This window comes from Aulonocara sp. 'chitande type north' Nkhata Bay, linkage group LG15, assembly GCF_057382095.1.
Source record: "Aulonocara sp. 'chitande type north' Nkhata Bay isolate Kocher_YH1m ecotype deep benthic linkage group LG15, A_spYH_male_GT1.1, whole genome shotgun sequence".
NCBI classification, from domain to species: domain Eukaryota; kingdom Metazoa; phylum Chordata; class Actinopteri; order Cichliformes; family Cichlidae; genus Aulonocara; species Aulonocara sp. 'chitande type north' Nkhata Bay.
This window is the reverse complement of record NC_141358.1, coordinates 27,306,976-27,330,503: the sequence shown is the minus strand read 5'-3', so window position 1 is coordinate 27,330,503 and position 23,528 is coordinate 27,306,976. Positions and strand designations below refer to the sequence as shown.

Genomic DNA, 23,528 nt, shown 5'->3' with positions numbered 1-23,528 from the left:
GAGACTACACTCAGCGTGGAAGTAGCTTCGGGATCAGACTGCACAACCTGGACTATCCAGGGAACCGGGGTCAGCTGGTCCAGGGAACCAGGGTCAGCTTGATCAGGGAACTGGGATCGGTCATTCAGTCTGTTTGCAAGTGTGTCGGCTTGAGCGGTAAGGTGTCAGCAGGTAGAAAAGGTTTGATAGTTTGACGTTACAAAGAGTTTGAGCTCCAGATGAGTTCAGTGATGATGTCATGATTGAAGCTCCACCTACAGCTCCTGCTGTGCGTGTTTCAGTCAGGTGGGTTCATGAGGTTCTGCTCGGTGTCTGTTTGCAATGATCTTGTTCAGCTTGAGCTGTGCATCTCCTGGACATGGTCACATTACGTGAAAGCTTCTGACTGGATGATCTTTTTAATCATTTTAGGAAGTTGCTTTTTGATGAGAAATGTTAATTTCATATTTTTTCCCCATTTTACCTCATCTGGCTCTCTCCATCTGTCAGCCTCCTCTGTTACTTCCTCTCTCTCATGGCTCGTATTAGGCTGTAAAAGTTCAGAAGTGGTTCTTGTTGATGAGGTTTTTTTTAACTGAAATCCTGCCAGCTGCTCTGCAGCAGCAGATGGGAGAGGTCAGAGGTCAGAGAGACTGTCAGAGAGATTTGTTTGTGTCGGAGCAGCTGGTTTCTGAAAGTGACTCCAGAGAGAGGCTCTTTATTTGGGCCAAAGTGAGAAATTTCTTCACGTGAACATGAACACAGTTCAACTCCTACATGGAGCTTGCTGCAGCAGCCAGCAGGACAAACGGCTGCAGGGCCGAGGAAACGTGCACGTTTGATTTTAGGGTGAAGCTCTTCAGCTCGGGCTGTTGGGCTGCAGCTGTCTGATTGGTCATGTGAAGTTATTCCAATCATGCAGGGCGCCAACCTCCATTGATGATCAGTGACTCGAGTCAACAGGAGGTAATACCCTGACACAGCCAACTGTAAATCTGAGGTTGACAGCTGTGTATGTGTGTGTGTGAGTGAGTGTGTGTTTGTCTGTGTGTGTGAGAGTGTGCATGTATGTGCATATGAGCATGTATTCGTATCTTCGTGGGGACCAAAAATTGGAAGTTTACTATACTACACACTTATGGGGACCTAAATCCCCGTCCCTACAAGTTTGAAGACATTTTTGAGACTCTTTTGAGACTTCTGGTTTTAGTGTCAGGGTTACAGTTAGATTATGGTTAGGTTTAGAACAGTGGTTCTCAAACTTTTCACAATGAGTACAACCTCTTAAAATATATGGCTCTTGAAGTACGACCCTTATGACCGACATTAAAGTACAGTAGAATAGGCCTATTTAACACCACATACAGTTTACACGAGACAATTTTATTTCTTATATGAATGTTATTTATTTTAACTGTCATAAACAGGATGTGACATGTGATAATAATAACAACTGTACTGCATTAAAACATTTGCAACAGGTGGGATCTTGGAGTGATGACCTGATGAAACCTAGTTGCGGGCCCAAACAAGGATGTTGTGTTTTTAACATGTTTTACTGCTATTTAATCTGAACAAGCCCCTAAAACAGTCAGTGATCACCGACGGCCTCTTTCAGTTTTTATCATCACTATTCATTTTCAAGCTCAGTTTTTAAAACCTTACGATGTAACTACAGCTCAGCAGTATTATTATATTGCAGTACATTATATTGCAGTTGTTCTCCTGACATTTGTTCATAACCATCGGGAACCCTCACTGAGTGGAAAAAAAGTTAGCGTTCATCCTCCAGCTTCACTGTGTTTATATTATGCTAACATAGCTGTGTCACTAGCCACCACACAGCACATCATTATATACCAGCTAGCCCAACATCGGTAACCCTACAGACACCACTGCTGTTTAGTTTTCTGTCTTCATTTACAGTGGGGCAAAAAAGTATTTAGTCAGCCACCGATTGTGCAAGTTCCCCCACCTAAAATGATGACAGAGGTCAGTAATTTGCACCAGAGGTACACTTCAAATGTGAGAGACAGAATGTGAAAAAAAAAATCCATGAATCCACATGGTAGGATTTGTAAAGAATTTATTCGTAAATCAGGGTGGAAAATAAGTATTTGGTCAATAACAAAAATACAACTCAATACTTTGTAACATAACCTTTGTTGGCAATAACAGAGGTCAAACGTTTACTATAGGTCTTTACCAGGTTTGCACACACAGTAGCTGGTATTTTGGCCCATTCCTCCATGCAGATCTTCTCGAGAGCAGTGATGTTTTGGGGCTGTCGCCGACCAACATGGACTTTCAACTCCCGCCACAGATTTTCTATGGGGTTGAGGTCTGGAGACTGGCTAGGCCACTCCAGGACTTTCAAATGCTTCTTACGGAGCCACTCCTTTGTTGCCCGGGCGGTGTGTTTTGGATCATTGTCATGTTGGAAGACCCAGCCTCGTTTCATCTTCAAAGTTCTCACTGATGGAAGGAGGTTTTGGCTCAAAATCTCACGATACATGGCCCCATTCATTCTGTCCTTAACACGGATCAGTCGTCCTGTCCCCTTGGCAGAAAAACAGCCCCATAGCATGATGTTTCCACCCCCATGCTTCACAGTAGGTATGGTGTTCTTGGGACGCAACTCAGTATTCTTCTTCCTCCAAACACGACGAGTTGAGTTTATACCAAAGAGTTCTACTTTGGTTTCATCTGACCACATGACATTCTCCCAATCCTCTGCTGTATACTCCATGTGCTCTCTGGCAAACTTCAGACGGGCCTGGACATGCACTGGCTTCAGCAGCGGAACACGTCTGGCACTGCGGGATTTGATTCCCTGCCGTTGTAGTGTGTTACTGATGGTGACCTTTGTTACTTTGGTCCCAGCTCTCTGCAGGTCATTCACCAGGTCCCCCCGTGTGGTTCTGGGATCTTTGCTCACCGTTCTCATGATCATTTTGACCCCACGGGATGAGATCTTGCGTGGAGCCCCAGATCGAGGGAGATTATCAGTGGTCTTGTATGTCTTCCATTTTCTGATGATTGCTCCCACAGTTGATTTTTTCACACCAAGCTGCTTGCCTATTGTAGATTCACTCTTCCCAGTCTGGTGCAGGTCTACAATACTTTTCCTGGTGTCCTTCGAAAGCTCTTTGGTCTTGGCCATGGCGGAGTTTGGAGTCTGACTGTTTGAGGCTGTGGACAGGTGTCTTTTATACAGATGATGAGTTCAAACAGGTGCCATTCATACAGGTAACGAGTGGGGGACAGAAAAGCTTCTTACAGAAGACGTTACAGGTCTGTGAGAGCCAGAGATTTTCCTTGTTTGAGCTGACCAAATACTTATTTTCCACCCTAATTTACGAATAAATTCTTTACAAATCCTACCATGTGGATTCATGGATTTTTTTTTCACATTCTGTCTCTCACAGTTGAAGTGTACCTCTGGTGCAAATTACTGACCTCTGTCATCATTTTAAGTGGGGGAACTTGCACAATCGGTGGCTGACTAAATACTTTTTTGCCCCACTGTATGATACATTTTAATTTTTGCTGTGGCGGATAAGATGCCGGATTTTTGGCATCACGACCCTACTTCATGGTTCGTGCACTTTGAAACTCAGTTTGCTCTTCGTGGCATTTCAGCCGACGACACAAAATACCATCATGTGGTGGCCTTGCTGGATCAGCTGTCCACCCGCCGTGTGATGACTCTCCTCCGGGATCCCCCCACCCAAGGGAAATACACCGCTCTCAAGGCACTGCTGCTTTGGCGCTACTCCCTCTCTGATGCAGAGTGGCTGAGAAACTCCTCTCTCTCTCGGGCCTGGGTGATGGTACCGCACTCAAGCTTATGGAGGGCACGCTGTCCTTGTTAGGAACGGATGACGGCGGATTCCTCTTCACTCATGTCTTCCTACGATAGGTGCCTCCCCAACTACCTGCTGCTGGTCGCGAAGGATTACCACTCACTTGCAGAAGAAGCGGATCGCATTCTCCTGGCTACCAGGAGCTTTGGCATCAAGGGTTCCGATTCACTGGCGGCATCTCCCGCAGCCCTACCAATTCTCCCACCAGCGCTCCGTAGCGGCCACGACCGCTGGCGATAAGGAAGGGCTACTCTTTATAGAGGACTGACGCTCAGTGACACATTTTCTGGTTGACTCCGCCTCCCGGAAAAGCCTCAGGAACTCTCGTGTCGTCTTTGCATACCTCCACAATAGTATATTATTTAATCTTTAAAGAAAATTGAGATTTTCCGCATAGCACCAGAGACAGCCTGTGTACCGTACCACTCTTTGAGAAAGACTGGTTTAGGGTAAGCGGTTAGGGAAAAGCAAAATGTCAATTAGATGTCCCCACAAGATATGAATACCAGATGTGTGTGTGTGTGTGTGTGTGTGTGTGTGTGTGTGTGTGTGTGTGTGTGTGTGTGTGTGGTTTTCCAAGCTTGCTGCTCTGACAGTTTTTGGTTGTTGATTCATGTTGTCGTCCAGCTGTACCAGCAGTGAGCTAACTTATTTTGAGATTATTTCTGCCAGCTTTAATTCTTCATGGTCCTCAGCTGTGTCAGTAACTGGATTTTGGTGTTCCTGTTATTTTGTCCAACCTTCCACATGACTGTCCTCTCTCTCTTCACCTCTTCCAGGATCTGGCCTATGCCTCCTTCCTCTTTAATAAGCTCCAGCGTCTCCAGTTGCCTCGCCGTGTTCGCCATACTTCTATCGAAGCCCACTGTGATGTATGCGGTGCCTCCTTCCAGCAACTGAGGCAACTCGCTCTGCAGCGGGCTCTGGGCATCAGCGGGGAGATGGCACCACGCCCTGCCACTCCCAGCGCTGCCCCAATCTCAGAGAGCAGCTGGGTCTGCAACGAGCTCCCAGTGAAGCAGCAGAGGTGGAAGCACGAGGAGCAGCAGCAGGAGGGAGGAGCCCCATGGAGATCGAGCATAGTGCAGAGCACCTACCTCGGTGGGGGCGGAGCTAAAGGGCTCGCCACAGTAACGCCCCTTCCCCTGAACCCAGCTCAGAACCTGGAGGGGGTGTGGAGGGTCTCCTGCTGCACACCTGAGCTTCGAAACAGTGCGGTAAGCACCCTATTTAGCTAGTTGTTCAGGAGAACCACAGATGTCAAGGGTCAGGGGTCACCTGGGTCAGGATTGTATTTTCTCCAAACGTGCACTCTCTGCTGGTCTCCATATGAACTGTTCAGTTATCTCACACCAGTTTGCTCAGTATGGCTCCACCTGTACTCACTTGTGCACAACTGTAAACACACACACCTGTGCACACCTGTACACACGTGCACACCTGTACTCAGAAACCAGAAGCTTCAGCCTCACATTTTTTTCTGCATGTTGGGTCTGCGCTTCCACAGGCCCCGCTGGTTTAGAAACTTATTCCTATTAACGAAGCAAGGAAGCAAGACAATCAGCGATCGATCAATTTCACTTGCTAGCAAAGGGAGCCAGACGGCAGCAGTCCTCTGCCCTCGGTCCTCTGCCCTCGGTGTCAAACGAGTCCAAAGAACCAGCTTCCCCTGCCGCCTTTTATTCTGTTACACACAAACAGTTACAGTACACACAAGCACCACCCTAATACCCCCCCTATGGTTCTAAAAGATAAGGTACTATGTGTGTATGTGTGTGCACGTGTAAGCACATGTGTGTATGTGTGTGTGTATATGCATGTGCGAGAATGTGTGTGTGTGTATGCATGTGAGTGTGTGTGTTTGTGTTTGGGGGTGCGTTTGTGTGACCTCCTGCCCACAAAAGGGTCATAAAAGCAGGAAGCTTACTAAACAAGAAAACAGAACCCTCACATAGGATGTCTCATAATAAAACACTATAGCCTCCCCCACCGTTCAACAGGCTGGGCATGTCAACAGAAACAAAAGAATGTCATTGATCCTATAGTTTGTAGGGAACGCCAGGACTGACATAATGACCATTAAATAATTAATTAAAATGAGAAATAATTAATTTAATAAATATTTATGACACCTTTAATTAATTATTGACTGTTTTAATTAATTAATAACACATTTAAATAATTATTGACAGTTTTAATTAATTATTTACCGATTTATTTATTTAATTCATTATGGCACTATTGTCCCATTCATGTCTCACTTTGAAATAATTTTATCTGTCAGCCTCACCCATCAAACTAAGTGGGCGGGGTTGCCACTGCAGCTTCTCTAACATTTGATTGGTTGCTGTGCAAAGTAAGTCAAGACAGGTCAATCCTAGATAATCGATGGACTTGGGGAAACCAGGTATCCCAGAATGCATTTCAAATCACAGGCAGTAATGGTGGTGGTGTAAAGTTTTAAAATGCCAGCTGTTTAAATTACAGCTACTTATGCAGTAACCATGGTAACCACGGACTCTGAGCGGCTGGATCGACGGAGGTCAGACAACAATTTTACATATATGATCTTAAAACAGGGCACAGCCACTTTACGTCCTAGCCTAATATCAAATGTGAACTCAGACTGAGTCTATGTTTGACGTTTTTTTTTATATCTAATCTTCTCTCTCAAACATTTAAACAGCAGCGAGTCTGGAGCTGAGGGAATACAAACTCAAATTGTCAGAACAGGTTTGATAGTTTCTTCTGTGTATTAATTTGGTGATTTGTTAAATGTACAAATGTTATTCTAATCTGCTGCTGAGTCTCTTACGCTGATGAAAATGCAGAAAACACAGATCACGAACACCTGTTCAACCAATCACTTTCATTTCACTTTGATCTGTGACAAACTGACGCGCTCATCTCTGTTACAGTGTTGCGTTAGACTGCTATATTTTTTTGTTCTTTATGCTGTAGATTTTCACGTCTCTGGAATAGTGGGCAGTAATAAGGATGATTTTCTGTTAAATCATATTGATATGACCCGTGAATTATTCGTAGATGACCGTTAGATTAGTCAGCTGGGAAACGCTGGGTTAACTCAGAGAGCTTGTGGAGGTAAGCATCAACAACACAGAGCTCTCAGTTCTCACTCCTTCTTTATTCGTGTCCAACATCAACTGCACATATCGCGCCACAAAACACAGGAACACACTTCCTATACACTGGGTGTGAGTGGAGCCCTCTAGTGGTCCACCACACATGCCCCCCGAACACCCAGCAGAACTAGTCCAGGACCCGGGGCTTAAGCAAACGGCCGGAACGGCTGAACCGGGGGGTGGGGAACTGACAGAGGGCAACCCAGTCCGGGAGCGAGGCTGGCACTGGTGGTCAGAAAAAGCTGCAGACGAGTCGGACTCCGTTGATTTTGGGTCGCTCCTGGGGGAAAAAACAGAATCCATCAGCCCGGTGACAGGTGGGCGGCCGCGGCGAGGGGTCTGGGCCGGGACCACCTGATCCTCTTGCATAACATGTGCAGGCTTAAGTCTGTCAACAGAGACAACCTCCTGCCTACCGCCAAAGTCCAAAATGAAATGTTTGTTGCTTGGTTTAAGAACTCTGTATGGCCCGTCATATGGTGGACGCAGCGGAGTCCTATGGGCATCGTGCCTGACGAAAACGAAAGGAGCAGAGTCCAACGAACTCGGAACAAAAGTGTCAGGCAGGCAGTGGTGCACAGGACCAGGAACAGGAAATGAGTCTCTTGGGGGGGCGAAAAGGCAACAAAGAGGTATCGAAACATGGGGGAGGGCTCTCAGGTAAGAATTCCCCAGGGACCCAGAGAGGCTGGCCGAGGACCAGTTCAGCCGGGAAAACCCCGAGGTCTTCTTTAACCGCGCTACGCAATCCCAGCAAAACCCATGGAAGACGGTCGACCCAGTCGCCACTTGTTAAGGAAGCCCGGAGCGCGGCCTTAAGTGACCGGTGAAACCGTTTGCACATCCTGTTAGCTTGCGGGTGGTATGCTGTGATGCGGTGGACCTTGACCCCCAGGCCGTCAGCCATAGCAGACCAAAGCTCAGAAACAAACTGGGGGCCCCTGTCCGAGGTAATGTTAGCAGGGGGACCGAAACGCAAAACCCACGTTGACAAAAAAGCCCTGGCCACCGTCACCGCTGTTGTGGACGCCAAGGGTACCGCCTCCTGCCACCTGGTCGTGCGGTCCACCACAGTCAAAAGGTGCGTGAAACCCTGTGACTGCGGCAAGGGACCAACCAGGCCTACATGAACGTGATCGAAACGCCTACACGGAAAGGTTCGAGGGGTGACTGTGTGTGCCGGTGGATTTTCGAGCGTTGGCATGGGATACAAACCGCCGCCCATTCTTTCACCGTCTTGCAAAGGCCCGGCCAAACAAACCTGGCGCTGACCAGCTTGACCGAGGCCCGGACGCCGGGATGAGAGAGGGCATGCACCGAGTCAAAAACACGACGACGCCACAAAAGGGGAACCACCGGGCGGGGGCGGCCGGTGGAAACGTCGCAAAGAAGGTGCGGACCGCGTCCCACACCGGGGTGTACTCCAGCACGAGGCCCGTTTTTGTTGACTGAAGGGCAAGGACGTCTGGGTCAGCACGTTGCTCAGCGGCCATGGCAGCGTAGTCGACGCCGACATACACCGGAGAAACCAACACACGTGAGAGACAATCAGCGACGTGATTGGACTTACCAGCCACATGCTGAATGTCTGTGGTAAACTCTGAAATGGCCACCAACTGGCGCTGCTGGCGTGCGCTCCATGGGTCAGAGACCTTGGACATCGCAAACGTCAAAGGTTTGTGGTCAACGTACGCAGTAAAGTTGCGACCCTCGAGGAAAAAACAAAAATGTCGTGTCGCGAGGTGCAGGGCCAGCAACTCCCTGTCAAAAACACTGTACTTGCGTTCAGCATCCCGGAGCGTACGACTGAAAAAGGCGAGCGGTTGCCAGAGACCTGAAACCCGCTGTTCCAACACCCCACCCACTGCCACGTCGGACGCGTCGGTGGTCAACGCGATCTCCGCCGATGGAAGCTGGTGGGCCAGCAGGGTGGCGTCAGCCAGCGCAGACAACACCTGGATGCGTTCCGGCAGCCAGTCAACCGGATCTTTGGCTGTTTTACCTTTTAAGGCAGCATAGAGTGGCTGTAGCAGGTGGGCAACTCTGGGGAGAAAGCGGTTGTAAAAATTTATCATCCCCAAGAACTCCTGCAACGCTTTAACCGACGTGGGACGCGGAAAAGTCGAAACGGCCTGGACTCTGTTGGGCAACGGAAGCACACCTTCAGCGGAAATGCGGTGCCCGATGAAATCCAGAACAGGCAACCCAAACTGGCAGTTGGAAGGGTTGATGATCAGGCCGTGCGCTGCCAAACGCTGGAAAACCTGGCGCAGATGGGACTCGTGCTGGCTCGCTGAGCAGCTGGCCACCAATATATCATCCAGATAAAAAAAAAAACCGAACGGCAGTCCACGCAAAACGGAGTCCATCAGCCGCTGAAAGGTCTGGGCAGCACCTTTCAGGCCAAACGGCATGCGCAAAAACTCGAACAAGCCGAAGGGGGTAATGACAGCAGGTTTAGGAATGTCTTCGGCGCGCACAGGAACTTGGTGATACCCCCGCACCAAGTCAATTTTAGAAAAAATCAATGTTCCGGCGAGATGGGCAGAAAAATCCTGAATGTGGGGGATGGGGTAACGGTCATTCTCCGTGGCATTATTTAAACGGCGGAAATCTCCGCATGGTCGCCACTGACCGTCCGATTTGGGCACCATGTGAAGCGGAGAGGCCCATGCACTGTTCGAACGCTCTACAATGCCAAGGCGCTCCATGGCTGCATCCCCGGAGGTCACTACATTAGCCCGAATCAGGGGTCACCAATGTGGAGGTAAGCATCAATGACACAGAACTCCCAGTTCTTACTCCTTCTTTATTCATGTCCAACATCAACTGCGCATATCGCGCCACAAAACACAGGAACACACCTGTGGTCCACCACAAGCTGAAGATATCGTGGACATGCTGACCTCGCTCCGTGGTGTACAGGGCCGTTTACCCTCATGATTAATATTCACAATAAAAATATTAGCTGAACATCATGGAGTCTGTATGTGTTTCATAGTGTCGAACAACCTTTGTACAGTTAAACCTAGCAGTTACTACATGACGGAAACACCAACGTTATTTCTTTTATGCGTTTATATGCAGGTCATGCTCATTATTGAACAAAAACCCAAACATCAGATGTTAATCGGATTTATTTGCTCTCTCTCCTCCTTAAACATGTTTTTAATGTAGAATTGAAACAGGTATGACACATACGAACATCAGGAAATAAAAACCCAATAAATATAACCTCAGTAAATGAAGTCAGTGTACTGCGGGGGTTATGGCAGCTGTGTACCAGGACCTGCATTTTGTTGGCGGTAATAACAGCTCAATTGCTTGCGAGGCAAGCGGGTCTATCCCACCCTTTGCCATGAGACTGGGCTGGGCAGACATCTCCGAAATCATCAAAGGGCTTTTGCAAAGAGGCTCTATCTTGACAAACCAACCACACATCTGAAGATTAAACCACTACATTCTCGGCTAAAAAATATTAAAACGGTATTTGATGACACACAAACAAGGTTTTTCAAAGTTCAGTTCTGTTAGTTTTAACATGTCGGTTGTTGTGTGCTAAAAACAATGGCCACAAGGCCAAAGCAATGGTTCTGACTCGATCAGCGTTAACCCCGCCTCCTGGGTTGGATGGATGAGGTTGACAGATAAAATTATTTCATGGTGAGACCTGAAGGAGTCAACTGTGCCAAAATGAATTAATTAAATACACCATTAAATAATTATTTAAATGTGGCAATAATTAATTAAAATGTTAAATAAATAATTAAATGTTGCAATAATTAATTAATTCAATGCATCAAAAATATTTAATTAATTAATTATTTCTCACTTTAATTAATTATTGCCACATTTAATTAATTATTTAATGGTGTATTTAATTAATTCATTATGGCAGTCCTGGCGTTTCATAAGTTTGAACTAAGACTTACAAATTTAAGTAACACAATGACGACATTTAACAATTTGACTCCAACACTGCACATGATTCTAATGCAGCTGTAAAGTCAGGCTACAACTCTTTGTGTGTGTGTGTGTGTGTGTGTCAGCTGCAGTTATAACAGACTGAAATTTCCAGTTTCTCCGGTGTTCCCAACCTTCAGCAGCAACCTTTGGAAAAAGACAAAGTTAGTCTCAGGTGTTTGATGGAGCAGTTGTGACAGCGTGATGACGGCAGCGGGACTAAAAACTCTCAAAGCACTGTAGGAAGCCAGGTCTTCATCATGGGCCTCATTATTTGCCATCAGCATGCTGAGTTTAATCGTGGCAGCCTCTGATCCTCCACCAGCTCCGTTTTACTCCTTCTCCTACAGCAGTGATATGATCGTTCTGAGATTCACGATTCGCCGAGGTCGTCATCATCCATGGGGATACGTCCTCACAGTCCCACTGTTGACACAATGCACCTCCTCAGACCTGGATCGTTTGTTTCATGGATTCTTGTATAATAACTCAGACAATCATATTCAGGATTATCTCAGCTCCATGATTGGCATTCAGACTTACGCCTGGGCAGGAGTAAACATGGCCGCCGATCACAGTGTGAGGAGAGGTTGTGATGATGTCATGTCCTTGACACTGCATTTCAGTGGCTGCTTTTCAGTAGGTGTTATTTAATAGACATGGCTTTTATTGTGAAAGGGTGAACATTGACTTGGTGACGCAGAGAAAGAGAAACAGAGTCAGAGCTGAGGTGAAGATGATGAAAACGAGTGTCACATGATTTTATGGATTTATCCTGCTCAGCCACATACACACCTGACCACACAACATGCCTCAGAGCCAGTCATATCCCACAGGTCAAAGGTCAAGTTCAGCACAGTTACAATAATTCACTCATTAAACCTTCACACAGGTGTGACATGATGACAGTGATGACATAAGCAGAAGGTGAAAGGTCACAGAGCATGTTTTCTTTGCTCTGATGTTTTAAACCTTCGCCGTGTCTGTTCCTCTTCCAAACTTGGATGGAAACCATCACTGCACAGCCGTGAGGCGGTAATCGCAGCGTGCTCTGTGGCCCTCGTGTTTGATTGGTCTCACTCAGGATGGCGTTTTGGCGCTGGCTCATCCCGTTGCCGGCTCTCTGTGTAATCCTGTTAGCCAGCCGAGCGTGTTGCGGTCACACAGCTGAAGAGTGGATCTGCCCCAGTGTGCCACTTCCTGTAACTGCGGTAATTCACCATAACTAGGCCACGGATCTGAGGCCAGAGACAGGAGCTGTGCTACTGCAGCTGCAAATAGCTGGACGTTTCTGAGATCACACTCATCTGTGGCTCCATTATCCTGGAATGAAAGCACAAAAGGACAAAACAAGCTGCTCTGTATGATGAAATGTAATTATAGCAGCAGACCAGCTGACCGGTCATTAGCCCAGTAGGACTAGCCATTAGCCACGGTAAACCGGAAAAAGCCTTCAGTGGTTGAAGCAGCCATGTTTGAGCAGAACAGGAAGTCTGGATGGCAACGATCAGGCTAACGACCTGAGGTAATTAACTAATGATCTCCTCATCCAGAGCTGCCTCCTCCTGCTGCTGATGAAGCCAGGAGCTAACGGCGCTCATCTGCAATTTCTGATAAATAAAGAGCGTTGGGGGAAGTCTGACCTCTGAATAAAAATAATACTGGGATATCGGCATTATTTACTATAAATATTATACTGCTACAAAAATATATTTAAACATAAATATCAAAGTCTGAGTACAGATGTTTCTCTAAAGGTGCAGCATTGACGGCGTCTGATGGCATCGGGATCCTCTGTGAGGTGGTGTCAGTCTGAAGGAGACTGTCTGCTTTTATTAATTATGTAAATTATGAAAAATGTGATGAGTTTTATTAAAAAATAAACGATTTAAGAACAGAACAAACATCAAAAGGAGACTGATGCTGGATTTCATGTTTTGGCTTAAGACCTGATATTTGTCTCATCTGTCAGGGTCTGACTGCAGATGGAGGTCATCTGACTGTGACGGGTACAGCCCAGAACGTTCCCGTTAAACCAGCAGCCCACAGCGTCAGCACCCAAACCAGCCAGCCACCGTCTGCCGCTGCCGCCTTCTTGATCAGGTCAGTGAACGCAACACGACAGAGAGACGCAAAGCAGCACATGCTGCACATAGATCAGTGTGACTAACCAATACTAACGTGCTTTAGACCTGCATTCTGGCCAGCAAGGGGCGACTCCTGTGGTCTGACTGGATGAAGTCTGTGAGCTCAGTGCAGGGGCGGATCTAGAGAAATTTTCTTAGGCTGGCATGAGGGTGGCAAAGAAATCAAATGGGGTGGCAAAATCAAAGCCCCCCCCCCAAACGCATATGCAGGTGGTTACATATGGTTAAAATGATTCAAATGCAGTAAGTATACATGTTTTTCATATAAATATAGTCTATAACTTAATTTTTGTCTGTAGCCCACATAATTACACACTTTAGTTACATAAACCATGTGAGTTTTGATGTTATGTACTGTATAGCCTGTATAATAAATAAATATGTAGCCCAACAAGTATAAAATCCAGAAAGCTACACAACATGGGGCGGTTCATTTACAAACACAAGCCTAACTTGAGTTTCACATTGTTTTTTGTTAGAAAACAATCACATTGTTACAGCTTAAATTACACAAAATGTCAGAAATCTGCACTTTCATGAACAAAAATTTAAACCTAATTCTTCATGATTTGTTGGATTCACCCACTGACGTCTGAAATACAATCGGCCATTTTTGACTCCTTTTGAGTTTACGTTTGTATTTCACCCTCAAATTGTTTCTTTTTTTTCCCCCTTGCCTTTTTGGTATCATTCTTTTCAGCTCAACTGAATTTAGTTGTTTTTTCACTGACATGCTGCATTAGTACTACTATTACTATTAATAGTACTATTACTGATCTGAAATCACACAAAGAACTTAAATCCTAGTAGTATTTTTTACTGTAAAAAAGAAAACCACAGACATGTTGAGTAAATTTTTATAACTTGAAATGAAAATATAAATTGTACATTTTCTAAACATATACAACTATTTATCTAAAAATGCAGCCAATGCACATGCCGTTTTTTTCATTTTGTACAACCATTTAAAAATATTACTAAAACTAAAATGAGAGAACAATCAGGTGTTGCAATAAGATGCCCCGCAAATGATGTGTGCCAGTAAAAAAAAAAAAACAGCACAGGGATAAACCTGCAGGCCTGACAACAGGATGTGTACCACTCCGCTGGTTTTCTACTTAGTGACAGTGTTTACATTGCAAATGTGCCTTAGTGACATTCATTAGTGCCCTCAGTGACACACAAAATAAAACGACTACACAACAGAACAGCTACACAAGACAACACAACACACTAAGTAAACACTCCACACTAAACGTCACAAATCTCCCACATCTAAAAAATCTCTCTCACTCATTCGCTCTGTCTCGCTGCCGTTACCGTCATTCCCAAAACTCTCCCCTCTTCCTAAACAACTAAATCCCACATGTTGACTTTTTTTTAAATTGGTCGACATGGTACATTTTTCCACCGATAGGAAAGTGGTGGCTTTTTTTCCTTTCTTTACTGTTTTTGCGCTGTCCTTAGAAAATGCTTAAAACACACACACACAAATACGTGATGACAGTATTTAGAAAAAAGCATGGCTTATATATATTATCATAACTCTGGATTTGTCACGGCTGGGAAGGCGAGCCGTGTGGTGTGGAGGAAGGAGGACCCAAGATGCAAGCAGTGGATGAAAACGCTAGTGAAGTTTATTTACAAGGTGTAGTGGCAAACAAGCAGTGGGGGCATGACAAATAACTGAAAACATCTAAACTGGGAGAACTAAAATAACAGACCTGGGAGCATACGACGAGGGGATGAGAGGCAGAGAGGCAGACGACGAGCAGGACACCGAGTAACACAGACGAACCGGCAACAGGCAGGAGAACACACAGGGCTTAAATACACACACCAGTAATCAGGGGATGAGAGACAGGAAGGCAACACAGCTGGGAGGAATCGGAGCTGACGGGACAGGGGAAACGTAAACTGATCACACTCACATCAGACAGAGACCTTCACAATAAACTAGGAAACTCAAACACGGGGAACCAAACAAGACACAGAACTAAACAGACTGCTTCACAGACGGGTTGACACCATAGACAGACAGAGACACAGACGCAGACTCAAAGGCAAACCGAATATAACACATAGAACTCAAACAATAATAATAATCATCATCATCATCATAATAAACTAGAAAATGATAATAAACTAAAAGCGCTGTGTCACCGACCCAGGACCATGACAGGATTTACTGGCCCGTAATTAAAATGTAAAAACTTTGAAGTCCTAACTTTCAATGTGGGCTGACTCAGCTTGGCCGCAGCTTGTTGCTATGTCAGCTTAAAATAGTCATATGATTTGGAGGTGCAGCGTGGACCACAGAGGGTTAATAACACTCACCTTCCTTCCATTTCCAGAGTGTAGCATCCAACCACCTGAGTAAAATCCGAAATTCCCATGGTGTTGTTCAAAATGTGCTCTGGCACAATCATAAGCATGAATTGCTACTGAAAACAAGAAAAAAGACAGTTCTGCTATGGGCTGAACTATTTGTTAATGGTGCAAGGGGGGAACACTATCCAATATATTCAGTTTTAGCATTTATATTCACTGTTGACTGTAACTACGATAAAAATTGTTAATGCTATCTTATTTTAATAAACAACACCGTCATATGCAAAACTGGGGTGGCACTTGGGGTGGCAAGGGATCATTTTAGGGTGGCACTTGCCACCCCATGCCACCCTTCTAGATCCGCCCCTGGCTCAGTGAGTCATCACGACTCTCTGTATGTAAACTGTACGAAATAAACATTACAGCCAATGTAGCTCAGACTGTAACGATAAAACACGCTCACGCTTCTGTTAATTCACAGAAAACCTGGGTCACTGTGAACAAACCAAAACACTGCTTTATGAGGGAGGTCCTTATCGGCAGGGAAAACTGTGAATCTTATGAAGCTCTCTGGGCTTCAGTTGTGTTTGTCCTGTGAGGGAAGCTCATACAGCAGAACCTCATGTGTGGATTCACACGGAGATCCTGCTGCTGTAGGAACGTCTCCCTCAGGGATCAATGAAAGTGCTCCAGATTCAGATTCTCTCCTTGCAGAATCTAATTGGCAGCTTTTCCTCCTGTCCAAGCTGTGAGAGGTGGTGTTCGGCATCAGGGGGGCTTTGACTCCGTCTGTCTGCTCAAATCTGGTATTCTGACCCATTCTGGATGTTGAGGGTCACAGAGGGAATGGAGGAGGTGTGTCCTCCTGTTCGGACACACAAATGATCTGAAATGTTTTCTAGCCGGCTGTTCAGGGCGCGAACAAAACACTGTCAGAGTGTTTTATTTGTGTTTGTGTTTATTACATACATCCAATCAAAAACGTAGCTATGTTAATGCAGGGATCCCCTCCAACTGTCGACTCCACGCCGTCTGCAGGTACGACACCTGAGCCTCCGGCTGCTCTCCCCACTCGCTGTTTGCTCACTGCTGCTGCTCAGTCACAGCTGTAGGCTTAGCTCAGCCCGATGCAGCATCTTTACAGCGGTCAGGGCCACCTGATGCTGCTGTGCTGTGAGGAGGTGTTGTCGGAGGTGATGGAGACACTGTGGACACGGGGCCGGAGGTTCGGACCGGCGTTGAGCCTGGAGCACAGAGCAGAGCCACACCTCCTGCCGCTTAGACTCACAGTGAAACCCCAAAATAAAGTGAGGATTAGACCCACTCCCACTATTAGAGTCAAGTTCCCCAAAGTGGATTTCTGGCTCACGGCCCAAGCTTTTTTTATCGACTTCCTGTCCAGAATAGAGCCTCTCCCAAACCGCTCAGACCCAACAGAGCCGCAGCGCTGCAGCAGAGTCTGCCCAGAGAAGGACTGCTGGTTAACTGGCTCCAGTGTCAGTGAAACCCAATCACAGCTGCTGCTGACTTTGAGAAAGTCAGTGAACATGGAGCACAAACTTCTGCTGCTCTCTGTGCAGGGAGAGCCTCGTGAAGACATTCGTGAGTCAGAGTGCAGATAGGTAGAGCTTGTGGTTTAACCAGCGACAGGTCACCTGACGCTGCATGCTGGACAGTTTAAACTTCTCTCCACCTCGACGACGGTGACCTGTCCAGGTCCTCTTTGCTAGTGTGCAGACCTGCCTTTAACACCTGTGGGACTCCAGACCTGAAGAGTCGCAAGTACAGCCAGAATTCCTGCAGTCATTGAAGTAAACATCTTCCACTTAGGTTAGATTCTGTTATCGTGTCCTGTTGGAGGGCATCAGCAGTAACACAGTCCTCAGACACTCTGAGACACGGATCAGCCTTTGATATATGGATCGTCTCAGGCTTTTATTTCATAGCTTAGCATGTTTGTGAGGAGGACACTCTTTACTCAGTAACTAAGGCAGGCTGAGCTTTCTGCAGACGTGAGACTTTAAAATGACCTGTGTCCCTGATCCCTGTACGCATGGAATACAGAGTGATAGAGGAAGTGATGTAAGGAGGTTACACAGAGCAGAGAGTCACCCCTGGGGCTCAGCTGGGAATCAAACCTTCAACCTTGAGAGCAGTGTGTTGATAGAGTGGAAAGCTGAGGAGTAATGTGACCCACATCCAGAGAGAGCTGAGTCCTGAAGGCCTCGCTGAGCCGATCGTGCTGCAGACATGAGTGTGACGGAGGGTTGGTACCTGCTGCTGCCCACCCCAGGACTTCCTGTCCAGACCGCCTCACAGTTTCCTGTCTCATGCCGAAGAATTACCCTTGTGTAACCTCATGTAATCATGAATGTGAAACTGAAAGAAACAGAAGGTGATGATTTCCAGATTTCATAATTTATTATCAACAGAGCTTATAAAACATGTCAAATGTCTAAATTGAGAAACCGTTTGACATGTTTTAAATGTTTCACAGTGCAGCAGCTGCTCTCATCTCACAGACTGATGTTGAAGACAATGACACTGCCCTCAGATTGAAAACGAGTTCATATTTGATTAAAGATCATATTTTCTGCATTCTACTGTCAATAAACTTTATGAACATCCTGACATTTTGCAGGTTCAACATGTGTCCCATCACATGTGAACTGTGTGAAACAAACAGTGGTTCAGCGGTTCACATGGAGTGCACGAGACTGTCCGCAGTCCATCCTGATTGTGCCAATTTCATTCCCGTTAAAGTCATCGCTGTCACGACTGTTTGTGATTCTGTGACGGTTGATCACAAAAGCTCTGCCCACTGTTGTCCCTGTTCCTGCAGCAGATAAAAGACAGAAACCTCAGTTTTCTCTGGAGCGTCTTCCAAATGAGCCACTGCTGCACCTCTCTGGGTTTAAGCAAGGTTTATGTCTTGCCATAGTGAGAAGTGGTATGAATTATGAGTTGTATTATTTATAACTGCGTGACACAAATATTTGATGATTCATACTGAATTCAAAAAAAGCCACTGGGGAGTTTGGGCAAAGGGCCAAAGCGATTGAGCTCATGAAGCAAAGTCACATCATTCCTTCAGAGTTTATCTCTCACTGTCAGACAGTCGGACTTCAGCGGCCTGGAGTGCAGGGCGTATGGCAGGAAGATAAAAGCTGGTGGTGCAGAGGTGGAGCTGCTGACGGCTGTCCAGGATAACAAGGGCTGAGATGATGTTTGGAGCAGCACTCTGAGGAGAAGCTGGACCGAAGGAGCTTGCACCCACACACTGACAGCAGGGCCCTGGGTCTGACAAACATCTGCCTCAGAGGACGTCTGATCACAGAGTCATCAGATGATTCTGGAACAAAGAACATTGAGAAGGACGTCCTCGTGTTCAAACCATGTGTCAGACCGAAGGTGGTACCAGGATCACAACGATAATAAAACCATAAGACACCTGTTTATGTTAGAATAAAGCCCAAAGTTTGCATTATTAGGGGCGTGGCCTCTGTGACTGACAGGTGGACACAGGCTGCAGCTGCTAGCTTCACCTGAACTGGAGGTCTAGAACGTGTTTGAGCCTTTTGAGGCATTTTAATGACATCATGTGACCAAAAATATGGCTGCCACTAGGTTACTGTAGTAGTAGAGTGTACAGGAATGTGGAGCTTCAGTTTTAGGGTTTTGATTGGATGTTACTGATTAGCAGTCGGGGGTGATTCATGGTCTTTCAGGTCTAAACAGAGCCACTTTGTGTTATTGTGATTGGTCAGAAGGTGATGTCAATCTAACATGCACACCTGGAGACAGACAGAGAAGATGAAACCAAACAGTCAATGATAAAAAAAAAAACTGTAAATATGAAGGGTGAGCGGTGGAGCCTCTGAGCTTTTAGCTCCACGCTCTCACAGACGTGGTTCTTTTAATTGTGTCTAATCGTTCAGTGAGTGAACCTAAGACCACAGCTGATCATTACCTGCCTGCAGGTTAACTGTGACAGATGGCCTTGGGCTGCTCCTATCGATTGGCGTCTGCTTCAGAGAATTGATCTGGAAATGGATCTGTGGCTCTGATACCTCTCCTCGCTCTCTGCAGCAATAACACAGCTCTCTCCAGCTCCTCCTCTGATCAATAATCATCTCTCCACTCACATGTTGCTTGTTTTCCTGGGCATGCATTCAAACGTGTCCCCAGAGAGCAGCAGCAGGTAGGAACTACAGTAAAACTGCTGTCAGGCACATTTTGGCAGGTTTGTCTGGCCTGAGATGACCTGAAGGGGAGTTATGATAAATATAATTTCAGAGCAGCTGAGCTCCTGCAGACAGCGCTGAATGAACCCGAGCTCCTCATGCTGCTTTCCTCAGCTCTGATTTGTTCACTTCTGACAGTGAACTCTGTGTACTTTCCTGCTCAGGAAACAGCCAACCAGCTTTGGACCGGAACGGTGTGTCACCACCGTTGGGCTACATTATGGAGGGTTTTTTACCCCTCTGCCATAAAATGCTGGTGTGGAGTTGCTGTCATCCCGCTGGGCAGACACATGACTTTGTGACCACGATTACTGAGGATTGTCAAACTCTTACCGCATGTACATCTATGATCTACCAGGAGGCTGAGGGGAGCACTCCTTTCCCATAGAGAAGGGTCGAAAGGAGGGAGCTGAGGTCTTCCAGGCATGTCCTAGCAGGAGGAGGCCGGGGGCAGAGCCCGGACACGCTCCAGAGATTACATCTCTCTGATGGTTACATACCCACAATCCTTCACTCTCATCGTCGCTTTTTTTTCCATGTCATACTCTGCAAGATACACATTTTACCTGCAAATGAAGAGTTCCAGTGTGTCTGCACAGGTGTTCGTTCATAAAGCTGGAACAAGCCTCGTGCACGTGTGCATAACATTGTGATGAGATTTGATGAGAAAGAGTTTTAGTGCACACACACACACACACACAGACACACACACACAAGCCCGTTCAGCCATCTTAGCGAGGACCTTCATTGACATAATGGTTTCCCTAGCCCTTTAATTAACCATTAAAAATCAATGCCTAACCATAACCCTTACCCTAAACTTAACCATAACCTAATTGTAACCCTGACATTAAACCACATTTTGAGCCTCAAAAAGGCCTTCAAACTTGTGAGGACCGGCGTGTGTGTCCTCACAAGTGACTGTTGGTTCTCACAATTATAGTAGAATGCAGATTTCGGTCCTCACAAAGATGGCCAGACAGGAACACACACACACACACACACACACACACAAACTCATTTTCATACGATATTAAGGACATCTCATTGACATTTTACTTTCCCTAGTTACTTACCCTAACCATCAAAAATGAATACCTTAGGCCTGACACTAAAACTACATTTTGAGCCTCAAAAATGCCATCAAACTCGTGGCGACACTCACTTTGTCCCATAAGTATAGTAGCATGCCAATTTTATGTCCTCACAATGATGTCTAAACATGTACACACACACACACACACACACACACACATTCTGCCTATGTGCACAGAAGCAGTGTTGGACACCTGGACATCCCATTCACATTAAACTGAAAGGGTTTTTTTCCTTTGTCCTTAAAAAAACCATTTACTTTTTTATTAATTATTGAAATGGATTAATTTGTGTTGATTGATCAGTGATTGCAGCTCACAGACTGAAGTCTCCTGTTTGCTCTCCTTCAGTCTGTCTGTGGTTTCATATCAGTGACCCAGCCTGCAGGTTCTCAGAGAGGTTACACTACACACACTCACTCGAACACATACACACATGCTGAGTGTCTTTGAAGTCCAGCAGTGGGGGTGTCTGTCATCTCATGAAGTATTCATGTAGCATATCAAGTGTGTGTGTGTGTGTGTGTGTGTGTGTGTGTGTGTGTGTGTGTGTGTGTGTGTGTGTGCGCGTGTGGTGGGGTGAACAGTGGTTTCACAGCTGCTGTGTGTCGACACACCGAGAAGGCGGGGCAGTGAAAAGAGAGAGAGTGGGTGAGCGAGGAGAGTGAGGGAAGGTGAGGTGAGCAAGGCAGACGGACCCACGGACGGAGGGAGGGGAGGAAGAGGAAGGAGGGAGGCTGGAGCTTTGCCAGTGTTTCCCAGCAACAACGGCAGGGAGAGGCAGGAATCCTCCCGCTCTCATTCACTCGTTTATTTCCACCTCTTATTTCAGTCCTTTATTCCTCCTCTGCTGATGCCACTTCCTTTCACCCCTCTCTCTCTCTCCTGGAGTTGGAGGAGGAGGAGGAGGGAGGTGGGAGGGGTGGAGAGGAGTGGCATTGCGATACTGCAGGAACAGACTGAGGAGCTACGGGAGAGAAGAGAGAGGAGATGAGCAGGAGAGGTGGGAGAAGGAGGGAAGAAAAGAAAGGAGGCGAAATTAAAGAAGTGGAGCTTTGAAAAGGAAGAAATAAGGCGAGAGTAGGAGAGGAGAGATGACAAGAGGAGAGAGGAGGAGAGGTGGAAATAATGAAGAAGGAAAGGTAAAAGAAGAAGGAGAGGAAGGTGAGAGTGTGGAGAATGAGTTGCTGCAGGGTCAGAAAGATGGAAGAATGATTCAGTACGAGGAAAGAGTGGAAGGAAGGAAAGCCGGCTGAGGCTCTTCATTTGGGACCGAGTGAGGCGAGTTCTACAGATTGGCTGCAGGGCGTGAGGACGGAGGGAAGGATGGAGGGATGCAAAGCTTTGTGGAGTACACACCATCGCAGGTGGATTGATAACAATCATAAAATAAAGTGAACTCATCCTCCAGGAGTCTCTGCAGAACTTTGCTCCAACCAATATGAAAATGTCCCGTGATCAGATTTGCACTTCCTGTCCGAAACACGGAAAGATAGATTTGGAGTTTAGCCATATGGAACAAACTGAGGGAAACGTGTTGAGATGCCAAGGTGCTGGTTTACAGATGAATACTGTCAGATATTTTTAGATGTATTTTTGATCAGGAACTCGGCACATGTTGTTGGACTTCAGTGAGAAAACTCTGATCACCTGAACATCACTCAGCAGAGGATGATTGGATTGATGACAGCGAGACGGGGTTGGGAGAGTTTGAGGATATGTTTGGACCTGTGAAGGGAGCAAAGACAGAAGGATGTTCATTCACGCATGAAATGAATGTGATGTGAGTTATTGCTTAAATGGGAACAATCATGAAAAACCTGAAGGGGTTTTTTGGTTTCCTGTCTTATTTTTGATTGAAGGACAGACTGAATCTTTATTGTTTGACAGAAGTGAGTAGGAATAATAATCTGCTGAAAGCTGAACATGGTGATAAGTCTGATGTACTCAACTGAATGCTTTAGGATTAGCAGAAGTTTGGGATCCCTCCGCAGCACTTTGGTAGTTTTAAAGATCTTTTAGGTTCAACCCCTAAACTTCTTTATGGATTTGGTAAAAACCAGATGTTGAAAATGAAAATGAACTTGTTAAAATGTTTAATCCCTCTGAAAGGACAGACACACTGTTGATGCTGTGATTGACGAACCAAGAAACTCTGCGAGTTTAGGAAAAACCATGTTGGACATCATGTTATCATCATTGTCTGGATGCATGGACAGTGTTCTCCTGTTGCAAAAGTAAAATGATTCTCGCTTTAAAGACCGGTTTATTGGAGTTCAAGGGGGATGGAAAGTCAAACTGGTGGATGAAAAGCCATTTTGTTGGGAGCATGAAAATGAAGAGAAACCTTGGAGGACTTTGAGGCACCTGTTCTACCTGTAGAATTTACGAAACGCTACACTGGATGTTTACAGCTGAATGCAGAAGGACAACAAAAGAAGAACCTTAAGTGCTTTAAAAGAGGACACATCTGGATAAACATCTGGGTAAACCTGAGACAGTGAAAATGGACTATATGGATATGGACCACCATCAGCGTTTTTCCTTGATCAGCTGAGTGTCCGCCGATCATGGGTAGATTTCTGGGTGCGCTTGGTTTGACACTGGATCTATTTTCTGGAGAAGGCTTCATAGGTCAGCCTCGATGATGCGGCCCGGGTGTCCCTCCTTTACAGCTGTGGTTTTAACACTTTGTTTGAATAGATCTGGGTCTTTACAATGGTGAATGAGGACGACAAGAAGCTTGGTCCCAGTTCCTCTT

General features: G+C 46.1%; 1 protein-coding gene across 2 annotated transcripts in view; it reads left to right on the top strand.

Annotated features, from left to right (window-relative positions):
* Window positions 1–23,528, top strand: part of LOC147313264 (kinesin-like protein KIF26A) — a 72,208-nt gene that overhangs the window by 16,391 nt on the left and 32,289 nt on the right. Inside the window, exons 3-4 of one of the 2 annotated variants that reach the window (XM_086265310.1) lie at window positions 4,625–5,062; window positions 12,924–13,054. In XM_086265310.1, coding sequence (XP_086121436.1) covers window positions 4,625–5,062; window positions 12,924–13,054 — 569 coding nt within the window. Of the gene's footprint in view, window positions 1–4,624; window positions 5,063–12,923; window positions 13,055–21,546; window positions 22,551–23,528 lie in introns of those variants that run through there. The other variant, XM_086265311.1, reaches the window with a different exon arrangement.